General features: G+C 40.6%; 1 protein-coding gene across 1 annotated transcript in view; it reads left to right on the top strand.

Annotated features, from left to right (window-relative positions):
- The window catches only part of KIF13A (kinesin family member 13A), a 218,863-nt gene that overhangs the window by 104,419 nt on the left and 98,560 nt on the right, over nucleotides 1-15,884 (top strand). Inside the window, exons 5-6 of the mRNA XM_012804208.2 lie at nucleotides 11,405-11,497; nucleotides 12,996-13,176. Of these exons, the coding sequence (XP_012659662.1) occupies nucleotides 11,405-11,497; nucleotides 12,996-13,176 (274 nt within the window). The remainder of the gene's footprint in view (nucleotides 1-11,404; nucleotides 11,498-12,995; nucleotides 13,177-15,884) is intronic.

Here is a 15,884-nt window from a genome sequence, read left to right as displayed (position 1 = left end):
TTTTGAATTTTCTAACTAAATTATGTAATTACAGAAAAGTACAACTGACATAAACCAGTTGAGGAGCAGACACAACTGACCCTTTGTGAGAATATAACTCAGCTGGTGGGAGCCCAGAGAGGGGCCTACCAGCTGGGGTGATTAGCATGCCGGGGCCTGCGTCAGTGAAGTTCATAGGTGGAAGAGAGAATGTTGGTTAATCCAGAGAATTAGACAAGTGGAGGCCAGTTAAAAATTCTGTTGTAAAGATGCCCAAAATAAATGAACTAAGATAATCTTGTTAATTTTTTTGTGTGTGTTTGTCTGCTTCTCTTTTTGTTCTCCCCTCTACTCCTCTATTTTTAATCCCACCAAACCTCACCTTCTTCCACACTTTTTTTTGTCTCCATCTGTTTGTTAGAGATTTTGCTGACACCCAGAAACATATAACTTAATTAAGTGTATTTAGAGGGGTGGACAATAATTAACGACAGACAGTGTAGTCCAGAGCTTTACACCAAGCACTGTGCTAATCCCCTTCTATGCAATAGATAATGAGGTTGTCAGAGCACCCAGTCAAGTCAAAACTAGTTTGGTGACCATTTTTCAGATGAGAAAACTGAGGTTCTGAGAGTCCCTGCTTCCTCTGAGAGAGCTGGCAGCATTACTAAATGTGGACGTCAATTAATGACCATTGTGGATGCTGGTGGAGATTTTATGGATTCTACTCCAGGTCCCAGCACCCCTCTCTTCCCTGTCACCTGGAAGGAAGAGAGGCTGTGTTAAGGGATTCATACTGGAATGCCTGGCTTGGCATCTGGCCAGGAGTACTGCTGGCAGCATCCTCCCTCCTGTCAGAAGTTCTCTAGAATCCTTGTGTTTAGTTGGGCGTTGTTTCAACCGCCCCTCAAGTTTTGTAAATACCATGCACCCCACATTCCAGAAGAGATGTTGAGTAGGTCTGCTTTAGTATCAGAGAGAGACAGCCTTAAACGCTCTCAGATAGAAATGAAGGTTTGCTTCCTGAGAGTTGTTTGATGTGAGAACGCCCTCCTGAATGACTCCGAGGTGCATTCTCTATGAACCAGGCTTCACAGGTGAGGTGGCTCTCTTTTCTTCCTTTGTTCTCAGCACCAGCGCCAAGGGCAGCAGTTACTTGACTCCTCCTTGGTGAGTCAGCCACTTTACCCAGCAACAGAAAAAGAACAAGCTCATGACCAGTCCGAGTATCGGTGCTGGTGGAAGCATCCTTCTCAGTGAGTCACCCTGCGCGATGCTGCCAGCAAGACTTCCAAGGACTGCAGTGCTGATACCTCTTGGATGCTTCAGTGGAAAATGGCCCTGTAGTCTCCCTTTACCCTTGTGGCCCAGTTTCTCGGCATCCTTTTACCAGGCCCTCAATGGCAAACTCTCTGTAGTTAATTAAAACTTAAACCCACCATCACCAAATCAAGCCTTAAAGCCTCAGTTCCTTTATCTGAACGCTATAGTTTTTAATCATTTAACTTAAACCAAGTTTGAAGTCACCACATACGAGAATTTCAGGTTTTTGAGAAAGGGATTTACTTAAACCTTGTCTGTTTAGGCATTCTTCACCCCTTCTGGTATGTGTGAGGAACCTGTCTGGTCTTGCACTGTCCAGGTGCTCTGATTTGGAGCTGGGCCACCTGCCAAGTCAAGACTCATCAAAATCACCGTGGCTGTCAGCCCTGTTCATAAGTGAAAAAACATCCTCACAAGTGAGCAGGCAGGCCCAGGAATTCCAGGTCACAAATAGGGATCTCAGCCCTTTCTCCCCCGCCACTCAAACGCCAAAGAAAAAAGAGGGAAAAGAAAGGAAACTGGGGACTTTGTTTAAACTGTTAAAATTATCGATTATGGGGCGGCACCTGTGGCTCAGTGAGTAGGGCACCAGCTCCATAGACCAAGGGGGGCGAGTTCAAACCCAGCCCCAGCCAAACTGCAACTAAGAATGGCTGGGCATTGTGGCAAGCACCTATACTCCCAGGTACTCGGGAGGCTGAGGCAAGAGAATTGCCCACACCCAAGAGCTGGAGGTTGCTGTGAACTGTGACACCATGGCACTCTACCGAGGGTGACAAAGTGAGACTCTGTCTCTTAAAAAAAAAACAGAAATTGATTATGTTCAAATCTTGGATACTCACTATAGTTCCTTTGGATAAATAAAGAATATGTTCTGTGCAACTTGTGTCTCAGGTCTAGCCTGTGATCACCATGCTTAGCGTTTTGTTCAGCCACAGTCTGTATGTGTGTCTGCCTTGTTTATTGTAGACTACCAGCAAGACGAGGTTATGCCCTCCTATTTCAGTCCCCCATTTTCTAGGACATAGCCCACTGTGACTGTTTCACCTTGTGCCTCTTTAGCCATCAAGTGATGAGCATATGAATGATAGGTGCATTTTTTCCTTCCATTCTTGGCTTCTCTTCTTTTGTGCTTTACAATCAGGGCCTTGCCCTAGCGGGAGAATTGCCTTGGTTACCCAGCTCCCAGAACACTCATAGTCCATTGCTGCTGTTCCCAGTAGGGACAGATGATGCACAAGTGTGGTGACCCAAGGATGTTAGCTTTTCAAAGATTTGTATCAGATGTGACTCAGTGTTGGGTGACTCAGGTCTCTGACTTTGCTTGCAGAGATTCCATACAGGAGCCGTGTTTACTATTCTGACATTGTATTACAGTTGCTCTGGGCATGCCTGTGTTTTAAGGCTTGTCCACATGATTATAGGAGGTCTAATCATAAACCCCACAGGAAACATCATGGTCATGGTTATTAACAAGTGAGGTTAGGCTTGCCCTGTGGATTCACCACACCAGGCATGTGGAGCTGACGTCTGCAGAGTGGCTGCCTCCTCTCTGGCACTGGTCCTGCTGAAAAGCCACAGCCTCCTAGATTTGACAGTGTTGTGACTTTGCTCAGTTTATATGGGGTAAAAACAAATACACGACCTTGTGAATTCTCTCTCCTGGGCTGGGGTGCCTTCCCTTAGACAATCAACACTTCTTTCTACTTGAGTGCAAACTGTACTTCGGGAAACATTTAGGGTGGAGATAGTGCATCTTTTATGGGATCCGCCCATGCACTGTTTGAATTCCCTGATTCCCACCACCCAGCATAAACAGCTCCTTTTTTTGTGAACTGAGTTCAAAAGCAGTTGGCAAATCATTTTTTCCTTTGCTGAGAAAGGGGACTGTTATGTTTTAAAAAATAAAAGTGAACAAAGCAAAAAAACCAAAAAGCAAATCAAAAAAACCTTCCAGTCTTTTGAATGAAGCAGACTTTCCTTAAGAAATCCTATGAGGCTTCTTGATATTTTGCATTTTCTGTCGCTGAGTGCAATGTAGCCATCCTTTGTGTTCTGTGGAGAGCTGGCTATTAAAGAGGACAAAGAGTGAGTTGTAAAGAGTCTATAGTGCCTTTTAAGGCTTTGGTTGACAGTTTGGCCTTTTTTGTAGTTGTTCTGATGGTCACCAAACCAAAGAATTGGTTAAGTATAACTCCCAGCCAGGGGTTCACACAGTTGAAAAGGCATCAGAATGGCAAAATAAGGGGGACCCTGAGGACCTGTCTCACTCACAGTTTTCTTGGTATGATATGTATTTTTTCCTGTACTGTTTTATCTTAATGGGAAAAAAAAAGAAAATATTTTTCCTATACTGAACCATATGGGTTAGCATACCTTGTCCCAAATAATAATGCTCTTTCTTCTTATCGGTGCACGCGCACACACACTCTCCTTTCTACCTGTTCATTTCCCTCCCACTTCTCAGTCTTATGTATGAGAGTCACCACCATTATATTTGGTCAGCGTTACTTGAAGAGTGGGACTTCCCAGGAAGCTAGAATAATAGCAATGGATGATTCCTTTCAAAAATATTTCTGAGAATAGGTCTCTTCTTTTTTAATCTTTGACTTGGATTGCCTCACAGGGTTGTTGCAAAGATGGAGAAACTGTATGAAGATGAAATAGTTAGATAATGACTTCCTTCCTTGCACTAAAATTAATTATGTACACAATTGATTAAAGATTTAAGGGATGACAATAGATAATAACTAAAATACATTCTAGACTTTTATTGGGCACGGACTGTGCTTCAGCTGTACATAGTATTAGCTTATTAAATTGATATAGGCTCTGGTTGATTCTTACCCACAAGCACCGCTGACTGACTGGGAGATTAAACTGGGTGTGCCAAAATACTTCACACCATTGAGACCACAGGACTGGGGAGAGAGAAAGGATTTCAAAGACTTACGTCCTCCCTCATCAACAAAAGACAGAGAATCTGCCCACACACGTAGCTCACCACTGCTACAGCCTACAGATACCTAGCAGCTGAGGAAAACTTTGCACTAACCAAGGCATCCATTGCACTGTAGACTGCCATCCCACAGCAAAGCTTCACTCAGTGTATGCTGCAGACACACCCTTATGCGGGCAGGGAAAGAAGTCCCCTGTAAGGAAAAGAAACTCCAAAATAAGATGTGACAGCTGCTTCAGATGAGAGGAAATCCATGCACGAACTCTGGAAGTATGAAAAATCAGAGTGAAAGGATACCCCCAAAGAGGCACACCAGCTCCCTAACAATGAAGACCAACCAAAATGAAAATACTGAAATGACATTTAAAAAATTACAAATATGGATTTTAAGGAAGCTCAGTTAAATCCAAGAGAAAATCGAAAACCAACTAAAAAAAAAGAAAAAACCAGAAAACAATTTAGAAAATGAATGGAAAAGATATGTATATTGAAAGAGATAGACATATTGGAAAAGAATAGTGACTGGGCACAGTGGCTCACACCTGTAATCGTAGCACTCTAGGAGGCCAAGGTGGGAGGATTGCTTGAGCTTAGGAGTTTGAGACCAGCCTAAGCAAAAGTGGGACCCTGTCTCTACAAAAAATGGAAAAACTAGCCAGGCATTTTGGTGGGTACCTGTAGTACCAGCTACTCGGAAGGGTGAGGCAGGAGGATCACTTGAACCCAGGAGTTTGAAGTTGTGAACTAGGCTGATGCCATGGAGCTCTGGTTTGGGCAATGGAATGAGATTCTTTCTCCAAAAAACATAAAAGGAAAAAAGTAAAGAACAAGTCCCTCTCACCTTAAGAAAGAGAGAAAAGAAAAAGAAGTGAAAAATGAAGAATTTTTTTTAGAGACAGAGTCTCACTTTATAGCCCTTGGTAGAGTGCCATGGAGTCACAGCTCACAGCAACCTCCAACTCCTGGGCTTAGGCGATTCTCCTGCCTCAGCCTCCTGAGTAGCTGGGACTACGGGTGCCTGCCACAATGCCCAGGTATTTTTTGTTGCAGTTTGGCCTGGGGCCAGGTTCGAACCCGCCACCCTCAGTATATAGGGCTGGCACCTTACACTCTGAGCCACAGTGCTGCCCGGGAAGAATGAATAATTGAGAGGAACAAACAAAGCCTACAAGAAACAGAATTTGCACAACATCGTGCAGCTAGTAAGGAGTAAGTAGAGCTCAAGTTTGAAAATAAAATTATAAAAAACAAAAAAGCTGAAAGAATTGGTGAATTCTACATAATTTGGGTAATGGAAAAGGATTTTAGAAAAATAACCCATATCATAGGCAAAAATCATCAAGGTAAAGAGAAAGTATTTGAATATGAAATTCCAGGGTTTTTTTTGTTGTTGTTGTTTTTAGACAGAGCCTCAAGCTATTGCCCTGGGTAGAGTGCTGTGGCATCACAGCTCACAGCAACCTCAAATTCCTAGGCTTAAGCAAGTCTCTTGCCTCAGCCTCCCAAGTAGCTGGGAGTACAGGTGCCCGCCACAGCACGTGGCTATTTTTTGGTTGTAGTTGTCATTGTTGTTTTGGCAGGCCCAGGCTGGATTTGAACCCACCAGCTCTGGTGTATGTGGCTGGCGCTTTAGCTGCTTGAGCTACAGGCAACAAGCCTAAATTCCAAAATTTTTTATGTGACAAATAACATAAGACTGAAAGGGAAATGACTGGGAAAAAAAATATTTACAACATACATGGTAAACCAAAGGTTGATATCCTTAACATATAGTGAGCAATCTAAAATTAATAAGAAAAAAATCAATAGCTAAGCCAGCTGATTTAGAAAATAAGCATGACTTAAACAGGCAATTTACTAAAGAATTAATACAAATGGGCAGTAAAAGAAATGAAAAGTATCAAAACAGGAGGCTTTTCCCCCCCTGTTCACTTAGTCAAGACTAAGAAGAATTATCCCAGACAGTGTTGTTGAACTTGTTGACAGTAGGGACTTGGTGCATTGCTAACTGACTTAGCAATTTGATTTTTTTTGGAGTTTTCCCTAGTAAAGCTAGTAGGAAAGTGCACAGAGATAAACATAAAAGAATAAATATTGCAGAAAAATTAGAGAAAAGAATCTAAATGTCCAGAGTAGGGAGCTGATTGCATCAGTTTTGCATACAACGGACAGCTGAGCACCTGTTCAAAATGCTCACACTTGTATATGATTTGTAGAGATGGAAAAATGTTGATTATTTCTTGTCTTAAAAGAGAATAAATTTCCTTTGAGACATGACGCCACAGTGGTAAAATGTATTCCATTGTCTCCAGAATGCAGTCTTGCTTAGATTCGTAAGAATACATGGAAAAAAGAAAAACATACTTTCAGAAACAGTGTGATAGTTTTTTTATTTTTGTATTCATTTCTTAGATTATTTTTCTTTCCCAGTTATGAAGAAAACTTTATCAAATATGATAAATTTGAATTATATTCTATCTGCCAAGCATAACTATAACTAGAATGTCACTGTTTTCTAAAATCCTACGTACTTACTTAGTAGAAATCAGAGATTAGCTTTATTTTTTGGTCACATACAATTTGTTACAATGCCCAGGAGGTTACTGTGAGTTTCTATAAAAGTGTGATCTGTAATTTTTATCAGAGTTGTCCAGTTAGTACATACATACTATGTTGACACATCTATTCATACCCTGATGGCTTGATGGCTTATTTAACAAAGGGCTACTGTAGTCCCTAGGGAGTCATTAGAATTTCAAAAACAGTCGTACTTTGACCAAAGTGTAAACTAATACAATTAAGCATTTCTTTTTAAGTTGAATAGGGTTTATCATTACTAATGAAGAAAAGAGCCCTCAATTAAAAATACATTAGTCAGAGAGCAGAGATGTCAACACGGGAATAATTCAGTAAATAGGAATGCCTGCTGTGTGCCAGATACTCTGCTAAGATGCAGCTACCTGTCTTTCCAAGGCGCTTACAAAAAGTTCTGGCAGTTTGTAAAAGGTACCATGGAGATGAGAGGAAGGAGGGGCTGATTCCCAATGTCATGCAGCAGGAGATGCTCATGAGGGATGGACATCAGCCTTAAGATTCAGGAGTCAGCACAGGCAGACCTGGGTCCTGCCCCTCACGGGTGATGAGATCTTGGGCAAATGACTTAATCTTTCCGAGACCCAGTTACTTTATTGATCATAATTTATATCTACCCTTCCTGGGTATTATGAGGATTCAATGATACAAAATATGTAAAGTGCATTGCCAATATGACAGTTCATAAAAATTCTCCTTACTCGTAGTCATGTCCTGTTTAGTATCTGCAATATTTGGACATGTGCTAACCTGAAATTTACTCATATTTTCATATGCTAGGGAGTTCTCTGATTACTTGATTCATTTTTCATACAATTTTAGTATACATATCCTGGTATACTTTTTCCCCCTTGTAAACCTACTTCATGTAGCTCCATAACATTCATCCTTGTTTTCTCCAAAGAATAACTGTTGGCTTAAAAGACCATGCCTACCAAGGAAAAAGACACACTGTAATTTGTTCTTCAAAGACATTGGGAAAGTAATAATTCCGGCCTACTCAGCACTAGGGGCAGAAATCAGAAGAATTACATTTCAATGTAGGCTTAACATTGAAGGGACTTGGTGCATTACTTCTGATATAGGAATAGGTATAAATTCTTTTCTTTTTTTTTTGAGACAGAGTCTCACTCAGTCACCCAGGGGGTGAGTGCTGTAGTGTCCTAGCTCATGGCAACGTCAAACACTTGGACTCAAGTGATTCTCTTGCCTCAGCCTCCCTAGTAACCAGGATTATAGGCTCCTGTCACAATGCCCAGCTATTTTTTTTTTTTTTTAGAGATGAGATCTCACTCTTACTCAGGATGGTTTCAAACTCCTGAGCTCAAGCAATCCACCCACCTCAACCTCCCAGAGTGCTAGGATTATAGGCATGAGCCACTGTGCCCAGCTAAATTCTTGATTGGTTAATCCTTCAGGCTCTATTAGGACTCGGCAGTTGAGTCCTTTCCTCAAGTTGTTGCTTTTTTTTGAGTTACTAAATATGAATTGGAATCTTGAATTGTAGTCAGGACATTTGACCCAACCAACTCTTAAAGTGTCTTATCCCTACCCACATCCTACCTGCTTCCTGGGGGCTGGATATCCAGTGTGGAAAATCAAACAAGGTTGTTCCATTCTCCTGCTTCTGCCAAGAAAGTTTTGCTTTTAGAATGCCTTCAGATGGTGTGGAGTAAGGGAAGGTCCTTTGAGAGAATGTATGAGAAAATACTGATGCATATGAAAGATCACATGCTAGGGTGCTCAGATAACTTCTTAGTAAGCATAAGACTGTCCTACTTCACTGTAACATAAAAGCAATTTTTAAAGTGTGTGTGTAGCAGATAATTTTGACAATACCCTGTTCTTTTCAGAGTGTGTGTGTGTGTGCACAAACACATAGGCATACCTTGAGGTGGTTTTCACAACAAACCTGTGGGTTTAGAAAAGTGTCTTTTGGTTATACCTAATAAAAAAATCCACATATTCCTCCAACATGTTTTTTTTTTTAGAGACAGAGTCTCACTTTCTTGCCCTTGGTAGAGTGCTGTGGCATCACAGCTCACAGCAACCTCTAGCTCCTGGGCTTAGGTGATTCTCCTGCCTCAGCCTCCCAAGCAGCTGGGACTACAGGTGCCTACCACAACACCAGGCTATTTTTTTGTTGCAGTTCAGCCGGGGCCGGGTTTGAACCCACCACCCTCGGTATATGAGGCTGGCACCCTACTCACTGAGCCACAGGTGCCGCCCCCTCTAACATATTTTTAATATCTCTGGGTACCAGGTCCTCTGCTGGATGGTAGAAGTTAGCAATAAAGGAGTAAAGTTATATATACGGTATATTTTTTCTAATCCATTTTTATATTGTAGCATCCATAGATCAATTGATCTTTCTCTCTCTCTCTCTCACACAGACACACAATTTGACATAAGTTTTAACATTATACTATGTGCAGTTCTAAAAATGGCTTTTTTAAAACTCAACCATGTTTTTTAATTTTAGTGTCTTTTAACACGTAGCTGTTTTATTTTTATTTTGGTTGTATCAAATGTTGTATTCCATCATATAAAAACAGTCATATTTTGCTTATCCGTTCTCATGCTAATGGGCATTCAATTTGATACTATTTTATGGGGGTTTTTTTGTTTGTTTTTTGTTTTTGAGACACAAGTCTCAAGCTGTCCCCCTGGGTGGAGTGCCGTGACATCACAGCTCACAGCAACCTCCAACTCCTGGGCTCAAGCGAGTCTCCTGCCTTAGCCTCCCAGGTAGCTGGGACCACAGGCGCCCACCATAATGCCCAGCTATTTTTTGGTTGCAGCCATCATTGTTGTTTGGCGGGCCTGGGTTGGATTCGAACCCGCCACCTTGGGTGTACATGGCTGGTGCCTTAGCCACTTGAGCCACAGGCGCCGAGCCTTTTAATGGTTTTATAAATAGCACTGCCATGAACATCTTTGGACAGAGCCCTTTATAAGACTGTGTCTCTACAGTGGATGCCTCACAGTGGGTTGGAGAGTATGGGCATATTCCCTCTTTTTTTTTTTTTTGAGACAGAGACTTACTATGTCACCCACAGTAGAGTGCTGTAGTGTCACAGTTCACAGCAGTCTCCAACTGTTAAACCAACTCTTAGGCTTAAGCAATTCCCTTGCCTCAGCCTCCCAAGCAGGTGGGACTACAGGCGCCCACCACAACGCCCACCTGTTTTTTGGTTGCAGTTGTCATTGTTGTTTGGCAGGCCTGTGCTGGGTTCGAACCCACCAGCTCTGGTGTATGTGGCTGGCAGCCTAGCCACTGAGCTATAGGCGCCGAGCTGCATATTTTCTTTACAGATGCTGTCAGGTTTTCTATCATAATGGCTCTATTCATTTATTCTCCTACCTGCAGTTTATGAAAATACCTTTGTCATCAATCCAACAATATTTGATATTGTAAAAATTTTATTTTTTGCCAGCCTAGTGGTTGAAAATATTATTCCTTATTTTGTGTTGACACACTTTTAGGAGTCCCAGTCCACAATCGTGATATATGATGGTATAATAAGAAACTTCTAAAATCAGACCCAATGTGGCATAACAGAAAAACATGAAACCCAAAGCTTACATTATGTTACATTACCTTCAAATATGAAAGGAAGCACCATGTGTGCGTTAATCTGAATCATTTCAACAAAATTTATTAAGCATTTTGTACTTAAAGTGCTAGGATTACAAAAACAAACAGATTATAGCCTCTGACATCGGGAGGCTCCCATGCCAGTAAACAGGTACTTGAGCCATTAGTTTTTAGATAACTGTAGTAGTGAATGTTCTAAGAACCATAGAACATAAAAGAAAGAAAATAATTTTAATTTTCTTAATGATGAGGAATAAATATTAGAAAGTCACCAATTTCCAAGGGTAGTAAATGCTTTTAAGCGCTGAAAAAGATTGTCACAGCTTTACTCTTCAGCCTGACTTACCGTAGTCAGTACATGACAGAATACTTGGCAAGAGCTACAACATGTTGCAGAGATTCATGAGGGGACTTGTCCCTAAGGCAGTGTGGGAACGCAGGTGAGGCTGCCTGCGAATCTACAAACAGCAGCTGAAGCCCATCACTCCACCATCAGCAATGAACAGTTTTTTGGCGCATGGCAGGTATAAAACACCATGCTTGGGGCTCTGGGAAGTACCAAGGTGTGTAGTTCTTGCTCGTTGGAAGTTCCAAATCCAGATGGGGAGATAAGACACTTCATGTTTAATGACTTTTTAGATGGTAAGTCATAAGAAGAAACCTAACCAAATTTGACTGATGTTTCCATATGGCCCACAGAAAAGGGAAAGGAAACTTTAATGCCTAAAGAAAGGTCTTAGAATAATTTATCCAGGTTCTGAGTGTCTAAACTGTAATTTAGAAATGTAAATGAAATTGCATATATTGAGCTTTTTATACGCAGCTTTGGGTATAGGAGACAATTAGTACACTTTAAGCATTATTTTGGGTTGGGATCATGTTACAGGTACAAATATATCAAGAAAAATTATTCCATTTTTTAGTTTTTAATTTGTGTTTTTTGCCCCCTTTAGGTCAAGAAGTGGTTTTCAAGTGCCTTGGGGAAGGAATTCTTGAAAAAGCCTTTCAGGGGTATAATGCTTGTATTTTTGCATATGGACAAACAGGTAAGAAGTTGATTTTATTTATAGTCAATGATATTAAATATACATTCTGCATTCTTCTCTCCCACCTTTGGGGCCACAGTGGTTTTCTTTTTGTTGTTTGGTTTTTTTGAGACAGAGTCTTACTCTGTTGCCTAGGCTAGAGTGCCACGGGTGTCAGCCTAGCTTATGGCAACCTCAACTCTTTTTTTTTTTGGCAACCTCAAACTCTTGTGTTCAAGTGATCCTCCTGCCTCAGCCTCCCCAGTAACTGGGACTATAGGCACCTGCCTCAACACCTGGCTAATTTTTTTCTATTTTTATTTTATTTATTTTTTAGCGACAAAGTCTCACTTTGCAGCCCTCAGTAGAGTGCTGTTACATCACAGCTCACAGCAACCTCCAGCTCTTGGGCTTAGGCGATTCTCTTGCCTCAGCCTCCCACATATCTGGGACTACAGGCACCTGCCACAATGCCTGGCTATTTTTTTTGTTGCAGTTTGGCTGGGGCCAGGTTCAAACCCACCGCCATTGGTATATGGGGCTGGCACCCTACTCACTGGGCCACAGGTGCTGCCCTTTTTTTTCTATTTTTAGTAGAGATGGCATCTGGTTCTTGCTAGGCTGGTCTCAAACTCCTGAGCTAAAGGAATCCTCCAACTCGGCCTCCCAGAGTGCTAGGATTACAGGCATGAGGCACTATTACAGGCATGAGGCCAAAATATGCATTTCTTAAAACTTAAAAAGAGAAAATATTTGAGAAGCAGCCGAAAAATGCTTCTGACAGGGTGTATGAATTAGATGATCAAAAGAAACTCTCTTTTTGAAGGTGCATGAGTTTTGGTAATTGAGTAATTTCAGTATAAATAAGCAAAGCTAGTTTAAAACTATTAACTGTTATTTTCCTATGTAAATGTTTTAACCTGTCTTTGAACTGGAATACTTCCCATTTCTCAGCTATAGTATGCTAAAAACTATAGAAAAGCACATAGTATCATCCTATACTGAGGCCTTATATCAGAATGCAAAGTGATGATAGATTGTTAAATCTAGGCTTCTGAAGTAGTTGGTTGAAATAAGCAAAACAAAAACATATTAGTGGCTCAGCTGTTAACACTCTGAACCACTGTTTTTTCAACTATAAGGCAGAAATAAATAAATCATAAAAGTGCTAATACCACAGCGCAGCAGAACTAGGAGACTCAGATAAGAGAATAGGTTTAATGTATACCACAGTAAGATGACGTTGCTTGATAATGTACGGTTGGGATTTTACCCTGCATAGTTTTAGAGATTATGTATTTTTCATGGTTGCATTCATACACATTCATCTGTAAATGAAGTGCTCCTCCACCTAGAGGCCTTGAGTGTCCTGGAAAGCACTGTAGCTTTGGCGTCCCAGGCTGTATCTGAGGGCTGAGTTTGAGGCTACATTTGCCACTCTTTTGCTTTGTGACCTTGGCTGATATCTACATTTCGCTTCCCCTTCTATTACTTGCCTCTTTTTGTTGCTCTTCTCCAGGTTCAGGAAAATCCTTCTCCATGATGGGCCATGCTGAGCAGCTAGGCCTTATTCCAAGGCTCTGCTGTGCTTTATTTAAAAGGATCTCTTTGGAGCAAAATGAGTCACAGACCTTTAAAGTCGAAGTGTCCTATATGGAAATTTATAATGAGAAAGTTCGAGATCTTTTAGACCCAAAAGGGTAAGTTAGTGACGGAAATTAAGCTTGTAAATAATATGGGGTAATAATTTTAAATGATTCTGAAGTTGAAATTGTAGTGAATGTATGTATTTGATCTGTTGGTCTTTAGTCTGGTTTGAGTTCATTGACTAAGCAAGCATCAGCTTCTCTAAGGTATTGGTATAACCAGCGTATATGCAGTTTATTCTACGTTCATGTACAAAGCGTCTTACGTTGAAAAGATGTTTTTACCATTGATGTTATTTTTTGCCATCCTGAACTATTCATAAAAATTAAGTCACGAATAACACAATGGTTCTTCCGTTTATATTGAGAAGCAGCACCTCTTTGTTGAAGGTAAAATGGTTAAGGGATTGAAGTAAGTCATCCTAGGCAAAATAGTTCAATTGCCTGGTTGGGGATTGGAGTCAAGTGGGGAACTTTTTAAGGATCCACTACAGTGACTATTGAAAGCCCAGCCACAGGGTGGCGTCTGTGGCTCAAAGGAGTAGAGCTCTAGCACATGGGGCGGGTTCAAACCCAGCCCTGCCCAAAAACTGCAAAAAAAAAAAAGAAAGCCCAGCCACAGAGACTAATTCAGTAGACCCAAGGTGAAACCCAGGCAACTGTTTTTTTTTTTTTAAAAACTAGGTAATAATGACTAGATGAGTTTGATTCATAGCGTAAGTAGGGCCATTCACTTTTCTTTCAGTTAAAAAAATTCTGTGCCAATTTAAAAATAATTGTATTTATAGAAAATAGGGAAGTGTAAGAAGAAATAAAAATGAGCTATAATCTTGCTATTTAAAAATTACCTTTGTTAAAAATTTGGTGCATTTTGATTCTGTTTCAGATCTACATGTATGTGCATTTTGAGGTCATCCTCTAAAAATATTTACCATCTTGAATTTTTCACGTAATATAATAAATGCTTTCTCTTGTCATTAAAAATTATTTTAAAATTGTTTTAGCAGGCTGGGTGCCAGTAACTCAGTGGTTAGGACGCTGGCCACATACACCAGGGCTGGTGGGTTCAAGCCTGGCTGGGCCCTGCTAAACAGGCCTACTAAACAACAATGACAACTATAACATAGCTGGGCATTGTGGCAGGCACCTATAGTCCCAGCTACTTGGGAGACTAAGGCAAGAGAATCACTTAAGCCCAAGAGTTTGAGGTTGCTGTGAGCTGTGACGCCACAGCACTCTACCCAGGGCAACATGAGACTGTCTCAAAAAAAAAAATTATTTTAGCAGCTATGTAATAGTCCATAGATCTTAGATGAAATCAGGGGAATATGATCAAAACTGTGGGTGGCAAAGAAGAAGCCCAGTCATAGGAGATGTTTATATTTACTTTAAGAAGCTATTAACTATTTAATGCATAGAGAAGCACATTTATAATACCTGTAAAGGATAAAGAATGATGAAATCAACAAGTGCCTACTTAACACTTGGCTTAGTAAATGGAACATGACCAGTATTTTTGAAGCTCCCTTCAAAATGAAAGAGTATGTTCCTTTTGTATCCCAGTCCATTCCCTACCCTTTCCAAGGTAACTGCTCCTATGAATTCTGTGTTTGTCATTCTCTTCCTCCTTCGTGGCATTTATACTTAATTTTGCACAATTTTTAACTTTGTGTGTCGTTACAATAGACGTGTCCTTTGGTGCTTTGCTTTCTCCCTCCCCCAATGATTGATTTATTCTTATTTCTGAAGTACTAAAGCATTGGTTTTTACTGCTATTTTGGCATCCATTGTATGATTATACCAAGGTATATATACCAAGGTATATATAGGAAGTTTTAAGACAGACTGTGTTATAGTTCAGTATTTCACTTTGGAGAAACATAGTCAATAGCATCCTTTCTGACTTACCTGTGCAAGTTTCAATTTGCTCGGCTGATCAGAGCTGTTAGGAGGGCTGCATTTGTTTCTGTCCTTGCAAATTTTATGTTTCCTGATTTTTGTGTATCTCAAAACTTACATAATGACCCATGTATCATAATTTATCCCTTCCCTTGTTATTGGTGTAGTTTCTGCTTTTTATCATTACCACACAACTCTGAAAATTCTTACACAGGTTTTTCAGTGTATAGTTGCAGGAAAGGGAATAAAACAAGGAATGGAATTGTGAGTCACATGATAGTAAATCTCCAGCTTTATCAAATATGAGTGCAAACTATTTTCCAAAGTGGTTGTACCAGTTGCATTCTCACTTGGTATTATGCTGGATTTACTTCTTGCTACTGAATAGCATTGCAGAACCTCTGGTTGTGCAAACAGAGCCGAGCTAAACACTGGATCATGTGCATAAACATAGCTCTCTTGAGGGCGTGCACTGTAGCTTGCCCTGTTTAAAGTACTACAGACTTGCTCATTGACACATTGAATTCTTCATCCTTAAAGTTAGAAAAACCTACTTTGAAGGGGTATTGTGAGATTAAATGGGAAAACTGCTTAGGGAACAAAGCTATGACATTGGAAAGCACTCAGTGATTCTTTCTTTGTTTTTTTCCACTGGAGTAATGCCAACCATTGATTCTTAATTCAAAAAATGACCATACAATATGGTCAAAATTTATATGGCCTTGCTTTTTGTCTCAATTATTGGCTGATAAGCTCTTCAAATAGGTTCCAAACCAGGTTTCTCATTTAAAGATTCAAAAGAGGGCCTGACAGTGGCTCACACCTATAATCCTAGCATTTTGGGAGGCCAAGGTGGGAGGATC

The sequence above is a fragment of the Otolemur garnettii genome, unplaced genomic scaffold (genome assembly GCF_000181295.1).
Source record: "Otolemur garnettii isolate 467f Iridium unplaced genomic scaffold, OtoGar3 scaffold00026, whole genome shotgun sequence".
In the NCBI taxonomy this organism is placed as follows: Eukaryota; Metazoa; Chordata; class Mammalia; order Primates; family Galagidae; genus Otolemur; species Otolemur garnettii.
Note: the sequence above shows the minus strand (reverse complement) of the source record. Positions and strands in the feature narration are given on the sequence as shown.